Raw genomic sequence first — 6,611 nt, 5'->3', positions numbered from 1 at the left:
CCCGGGGCGTCGCGGCGAGGTGCCCCTGCGTGGGATGGACTACGCCGCCACCTCCGACGCAGTGCTGTTGTGCCCGCGCATGTGTGCCGTGCGCTGTCCTCTTTGCTGTGGTGGGTGCCGCATGTGTGGGTGTGGGGGTCGAGGCGTAGCCGCCGTAAGCTGCAGCGGACGAGGTGTTTGCACTGTGCCGATGCCGATGTGGTGACTAGGGCCAGTGTCTTCAGTGCCTGTGCGCTAGCGCTGTGTGTCTGTATGATCTTCTTCGGTGTAGAACCACAGTGCTGCTGTTGTTGCTATCATGCGATTTGATGCGGCTTTATTTGTGCTGAAGCGTGGGCGTAGTGTTTGTTCGTCCCGCATTGTTGTGCAGGTTTGACGCTTGGGGCGTGACTTACCTTGTCTTTGGAAAATGAGATGTTTTTGTTCGTGGGAGGTGCTTTCTCTTTTTTTTTGTGTGCGATGTAAGTTGCGAAGGGCAAGGATGGCTGGGTACGTTGACTGTCTTGCTGACTGTGCCGGCTAGCTGTCTCTGCTTGTGGTGGGAAGACGCATGACGTGCGCTGTGCGGTTAATGTCTTTGTGTGAAGGCTGCCTCTGGGCAGCTGTTTCTCTTCCTTATTGCTTCGTCACCGAAGACGTTTCGGGCGTCTTGCTCTGTTCCACGCGGTGTTGCGTTGTGAATAGTGTGTGCATGACCTTGCCGCCATGTGTGTCTGCGTGCCGGACAAGGAGCATTGGGCAGAGCTGTTCCTGTTTTTTTTTGCAGTGCGTGGTTGTGTTGATGTTCTTTCCTGGAGAGCAGCGCTTCTTTTTTTTTGGGAAAAGTGGGGTGACGTCGTTGTTTATTTCCATCCTCTTTAGCACTTGCTGCTATTATGTGGGTTTGCGCGTTCTGGGCGGTGTGGCGTGGGATTACCGAGTGTGGTGTGCTGCCCTGTGTCCTGCGTTGCCCTGATGGTGTGGGCATGGCTCCCCTGCTGTGTTCTGTCTGTGTGCCGTTGGTGTTTCCTTACACACTGTTGCCTTTGCTTAATTGTTTGTTTTTCCTCTGACGACGGCCGTCGATCGCTATGATGTGTGCTTGCTGTGGTGCATTGCGCTGTGCCTTGATGCATCACAGGCCGGGCATACTTTGGTCGCTGCTTTATCGTGCAGTTGTCAGGATTCGCTTTTTCATCTGTTTGTGATTTGCAGGGTTCCTCTTCCTCTGTGCGTGTAAGGAATCACCTTAGCGTCCATGCTTCACGAGGCGCCGCTGCGAGACGCTGCGGCTGACGGCCAACATGACGCCGCTCACGGTGGCCATGTGATGGTGACGTTCTTCACGACAAGTTTTCCAAAGGCCATGCCGGAGCAGTCGTACTCTGTGCCGCTCGATACCCTTCCTGACGGCCTCAACACGCTTGTGCAAAGTGTGCTTGCTGTGGGCGGCCAGCCGTTTGATTTTCTCCTTAATGATGAGTACATCTCGACGTCGCTGCAGAAGTTCCTGAGCCGCCGCGGCATCAGCTACGAGGAGCTGCTGAACATCGAGTACACACCCGCTTTGCAGGCGAAAGAGGGAGCACTCCTTCCGCACGACGATTGGGTGAGCAGTGTGAGAGCACCATTTGCGGGCTGTGCCGAACTGCTTCTTACGGGCTCGTATGATCACTGCGTACGCCTCTGGGACGGTGACAACTGCGTGGCGCTTGGCACGTACCACGACGAGTGTGTGAAGGAGGTGTGCCTCCATCCAGTGCGCCCCGCTGCTTCCACCGGCGCGCAGGAGTTGACGCGGAAGAGGACGCGTGCAGTGGCGACGGAAGACTTTCTGTGTGCCAGCTGCAGTAAGGACGGCAGTGTGGTGGCGTGGAGGTTTGACAGCGGAGTGGCACAACTGAAACCGCTTGGCGCGGTGAAGGCGCACGCCGATGGCGTGGATTCCGTTGACGTGTCGCCGGGCGCCGGAGCGTATGTCAGCACTGCCTCGTGGGACTGCACCGTGAAGGTTTTCGCGTGGTCGCAGCTCGTGGACACAGCGGCGAAGGCCCCGCTTGTCTCCTTCACGGACCACACGCGGCCCGTGCTTGCGTGCCGCTTCTCTGTGGCTGGTGGGTCGTCGCTGCTGTACTCCGCCGGGCTCGACGGCGCGGTGAAGGGGCTCAACGTTGACCAGGCTGTCATGCAGTCGCAGTACGCGGGCGACCACCCCGTCCAGGGCCTTGCGGTGAAGCACGCTGGTGGCGGCGGTGACCTTATCCTTGCCGCGTGCACCGACAACCGCGCGCGGCTGTACGACACACGCGAGAGGAACGTTGTGAAGACGTTCAGTGGCCACCGGCAGTGGCTGTACGCAGCAACGTGGATGTGGCGGTGGGAGGAGGGTGAGCGGGGCGCAGCACACCTCTTTGCCACCGCCAGCGAGGACAGCACTGTGCGTGTTTGGGACCTCCGCTCCGCGAGCGCGGCGCTGCTGACGCTGGACACCATGCACACCGACGGGGTGCTCGACGTTACATACGTGGGGGAGTCACAGATTGCATCGTGTGGGAAGGATAACAAGACGAAATCGAGTTCTCTGTCAAAGGGTGCATTGCTGTGACGGGGCCCCGGTGTGGTGTTTGTTTCGCATCGACTAAGATTTGTAACGCTGCAGACAATGCTATTGGCGGCCACCACACGCTAGGCTTCCTCTCTGGGTGGCGCACCTCCTTCAGGTGGCGCAGTTTGCCGTGGCTGTTCACGTTGCATTGCACACTCCTGGCTGCCTCTTTTCTCGCTACTTTTGTTTTTAACGGATCTGTATAGTAGCTCTCTATGGAGGAAGATATTTTCTCTTTATCGACCGCGATGGCGATGGCTGGATCACGTTGGATGAGACGGCAGAGTGGTTCGAGGGTCTCGGGTTCACTGAGGACAAGGGCCGCGTTTATATTGGCGATGCGCAGCTGTCGTGCTTCGAGGGCACACAACTCGACGCGGCCACCTTCCGCCTGGTGGTGCACCTTTTGTGTGCCCGCTGTTGGGTGAGTGCTGGCCGCGTGTGGAGCGTGGGCATCGAGCAGGCGTTCTACACGGTGTTCTGCGCCACCGCTGCACTGCCGGATATGACTGTTTCGCGCGCGTCTCTCGAGACCCTCGAGGAGCGCCTCGTGGAGAACGGCGAGGCGCGGTCCGTTGATGCAGCGCTGTGTGCTGCGCACATCCCAGACCGCCTCGGCTATGGTGACTTTATTGAATTCTTTCAGGTTCGGTGGCCGCACTTGTCAAGGGCGCACGTGGCGTCGCTGCTGCTGCTGGCCCGACCCGGCGCAGGGGCGGCAATTGAAGCCTTGAGTGTACCGAATTCTGCGGGCTACAGGGCGGGCGGGGCGGCGGCCACGAAACACGTGCGGCCTCGCCACGGGAAGACGAGGTTGAGCCGCTGCTGAAATATGCGGCAAGACTCAAGATGATGCTTCGTTCCAGGGATGTCCTCGTCGAGAAGGCCGACGAATTGGCGGCGCAGAGCGCAATTCACCGTGAAGCGCTTATGGTGGCACGGGAGGAGCACTTGCGGGCAGAGGAGCAGATACGGAAGCTGTCTCTGGAGATGCGAGCAGAAACCTCGGAGAGTCGGGTGTCAGCCATCAGCCTTCAGCCTTCATCGCGTATTGAGACGACACAGAGCGGCTTGCTTCCAACACGTGACGATTCTGTTCGTGATGAGGGTATGCTCGCTGTTGTGTGTCGTTTTTGCCGTGAAGGCGAGCAGGTGGATTCGGCGCGTGAGATGGCCCTGCGGGAGGCGGAGGCGCACGTCGCACAGCAGCGCGATTCCCTTCTTCTGTGGGAGGATGCGCTGCGCAGTAAGGAAAGCGAGATGGTGCAGTGCGAGCTCGAGATGAAGCTGCGGTGGTCCGAGGCCTTCATGCTGAAGGAGCGGCAGCTGGGGCACCTTCGGACGGGTGTGGAGAGGCGACGCGCAGAGCAGATGGAGCGTGACCGCCAGACGGGGGACCTATCGCTGGGCGAGCGCGGGAGGCGAATGCAGCAGCTGCAGCGCATCGAGGCCAACTTGCGGAAGCGGGAGGAGGAACTCTCGGCGCGACCTGCAGCGTAGCACACTCACCACGCGCATCCAAATGCGTTGCCTATTGTGTGGTGGGAAAGTGTGACTGCCAGCCATCACAGACGGTGCTGCTGCTGGTGCTGAGACAGCATGCGGACGAGCGCACTGCACGTTGTCGCGTGGTTTTCCCGTCTGGAGGAACGCCGTGTTGCGCCTTCCTATCCCACTGGGGTGCCGTCACCTTGATGAGATACGGAGACGTCCTGTTATCGTGTTTGCCTGAGCAGAAGTTGGGCAGTCCATGCAAAGCCCGGCGTCCTCAAGGCAATGTTGTTGCTGTGTGGTGTGCTGCAACGCATTCCGCGTGGTGTGATTGAGTTGCAACTGCTGGCCTTGGAGAGACAGCGGCTTTGCTTCACCCCACGTGAGAGCGGCATGGGCGTGTTGGCGCTGGCAGCAAGTGATATTGTGGTGTGTGTGTGACGAGTGCACTTGTGGAGTGTCTCGTGCGCTGTGAGTTTACTCTTCTGTCTGCCGCTCTGCTCCCCCTTGTGCTTGTTCTAGGAAGGGATCATCAAGGCAGCACTGTAGTCCTGCTGAGGATGGCAGCACCGCAATTTGCACCGGCACGTGCGAGGGATGCCAGTGCCCTTTGGGGGCATGATGGGCGTGCGCGGCATGCCTGTAGCTCCCACTCCCTCCCACCGCTGTGCGTGGGTCTCGTGTGTCTCGCCCTGATTCTTTCTGCTGTGCCAGCTTCTCAGTGTCTGTCTAATTCTAAGCCGGCTGCTGTAAAGATTCTTCTGTTGAATGTGTCATCGATGCCGGGCTCTGATGCTATTGCGCGCGCTGTGATTTCTGGCCTCCGAGGATCTATGCGGTCACACAAGATCGATTTTTCCAAAGTTTTAGGTGTTGAATTCGTTGAGAAGGTGACGAGTGAAGCTTCCTTTACAGACGATGTTACGAATGCATTAAAGGACAATGACATACGGGCTATTGTCGGCCTTTTTGGTGATCACCTTCTACTACGTGTCACCCCATTATTGTTGAAGAATAGTGTCGTTCTGTTTGCTCCGTTTACTAGCTCGAGCGCCGTAAGGGAATGGAACCCGAACCTGTACTTTGTGCAAGCGGAACCTGCGTTTGCACCATTAAGCCTGATTCGGTATACTATAAATTATCTTCGTGTTCACCGACTGGGGTTCATGTACCTGCAGAATGTTGCTTTTGGTGAAGAGGAGTACTTTCAGGCTTTGAAATTACTGTCGCGGATGGGATACGAGCTGTGCGGTGTTTTCACTCTGGAGAGCTCTCTGACTGGGTCGGCTGACGATGGTGTGTTCAATGCCACGTGGGAGGAGTTCGCGGCCACGCGCCCGCAGGCTGTGATTGTGTTCGGTGCGCCTGTGAAGGACACAGCGAAGTTCATTACGCGGATGCTGACGGACCAGCGCACCGCTGGCGCCTACCTACTCAGCCCTGGTGTGCTGCAGACTATTTTAGTGTCGACATGGCGCGAAGCTGTGGATGGCGGTGTTCCCTTTATTCCCGGCCAGGTCATCACGACAGGTACGAACCCACTTGCGAAAGACACGCAATACAAGGCGATCCAACGCTTCCAGACTGTGATGCGTGATTACCTTGAGAGCGATGAGAATAAGGTGTATAAAAGTGCCACGCACTTTCTGGAGGACGATACCGACGGTGAAATGATGGTTGCTGGTTGGATCGTTGGTGAGGTGCTGTGGGAGGCACTGAGCAGCCATGTGCGGGTAAAGGACAGGGAGTCCTTCAGACGTTCGCTCTACAGCCAACGCCGGTATTTGATCGATGATCTTGTTATCGGTGACTACGGTGATGAGTGCAGTGCTATTGCTGAGTCGCAGGGTGCTATCTGCCGCTGCAATCAGGGTGGGCGGACGGTCTACATGAAGCGGTTTGTGGAAGAGTACCGCGCTGAGAAGGTGGTGGAAGGAAGCCTTACGGCAGATTCGAAGCAGTGCTATATCAATTACACAAAGCTGTTTCCTCCTCTAAACGGAGTTTATCTGGTGATGTTGGATGATCCAGTGGGGATGCGATCTCTTAAAAGAATTGGAAGGGGTGTTAAGCTTTCATCTCAATATTATACGAAGCGTGGAGGTGTTCATTATTTTTTGCCACAAGGGGTGCGTTCTACGGTTGGTACTGCGAATAGTGCGCTTCTCGGGGAAACTCTGATTCGCCGCGTCCATGTTGTTGGTGGTGTCACTACGGAGGCTCTGCTTGAGTTTCAGAATGTGACGTTCATTGATCCGTTCCCTCTTAAACCACGGCTGAATACTTTTCGTCGGCACGTTATCCGCCTGTCCCCGACGCTGGAGCAGGAGTTCTTTGTGCTTGCGCAGTACCTCGGCAGCACGACCGGCGCCAACGCCCACGCTGTGATCCGCAGTGACGAGGCGGCCGCCATAGCAGATGTGCTACGGCAGTCGCTTGTGACGTTTGGCGGGTCGCTGCTGTCGTCCGCGCTGCTGGGTGGCGGTGACGCGCTGGAGAGCCACCTGCCTCGCGATGGCGATGTGTTCGTCGTGGG

At 57.6% G+C, this 6,611-nt stretch overlaps 5 protein-coding genes across 5 annotated transcripts in view; all 5 read left to right on the top strand.

The window, feature by feature from the left end:
* Positions 1-309, top strand: DQ04_05881040 (hypothetical protein; the record flags this gene model as incomplete). The annotated part of the gene is made up of 1 exon (XM_009314425.1): positions 1-309. A coding segment is annotated over one exon (309 nt), but the record flags the coding sequence as incomplete, so codon positions are not given.
* Positions 310-1,237: 928 nt separating this feature from the next.
* DQ04_05881030 (ribosome biogenesis protein YTM1) lies at positions 1,238-2,584 on the top strand (the record flags this gene model as incomplete). The annotated part of the gene is made up of 1 exon (XM_009314424.1): positions 1,238-2,584. The coding sequence occupies one exon, from the start codon at positions 1,238-1,240 to the stop codon at positions 2,582-2,584; it is 1,347 nt and encodes a 448-aa protein (XP_009312699.1).
* Positions 2,585-3,089: 505 nt separating this feature from the next.
* Positions 3,090-3,413, top strand: DQ04_05881020 (hypothetical protein; the record flags this gene model as incomplete). Its single annotated transcript, XM_009314423.1, has 1 exon — positions 3,090-3,413. One exon carries the CDS (start codon positions 3,090-3,092, stop codon positions 3,411-3,413), a length of 324 nt encoding a protein of 107 aa, XP_009312698.1.
* Positions 3,414-3,436: 23 nt separating this feature from the next.
* On the top strand, positions 3,437-4,084 carry DQ04_05881010 (hypothetical protein; the record flags this gene model as incomplete). The annotated part of the gene is made up of 1 exon (XM_009314422.1): positions 3,437-4,084. One exon carries the CDS (start codon positions 3,437-3,439, stop codon positions 4,082-4,084), a length of 648 nt encoding a protein of 215 aa, XP_009312697.1.
* A 551-nt stretch (positions 4,085-4,635) lies between these two features.
* The window catches only part of DQ04_05881000 (putative receptor-type adenylate cyclase), a gene marked incomplete at both ends in the record, with an annotated part of 2,157 nt that continues 181 nt past the window's right edge, over positions 4,636-6,611 (top strand). Inside the window, one exon of the mRNA XM_009314421.1 lies at positions 4,636-6,611. This exon is cut by the window's right edge and continues 181 nt beyond it. Coding sequence (XP_009312696.1) covers positions 4,636-6,611 — 1,976 coding nt within the window.

The sequence above is a fragment of the Trypanosoma grayi genome (assembly GCF_000691245.1).
Source record: "Trypanosoma grayi strain ANR4 Tgr_588_V1, whole genome shotgun sequence".
NCBI classification, from domain to species: domain Eukaryota; phylum Euglenozoa; class Kinetoplastea; order Trypanosomatida; family Trypanosomatidae; genus Trypanosoma; species Trypanosoma grayi.
Note: the sequence above shows the minus strand (reverse complement) of the source record. Positions and strands in the feature narration are given on the sequence as shown.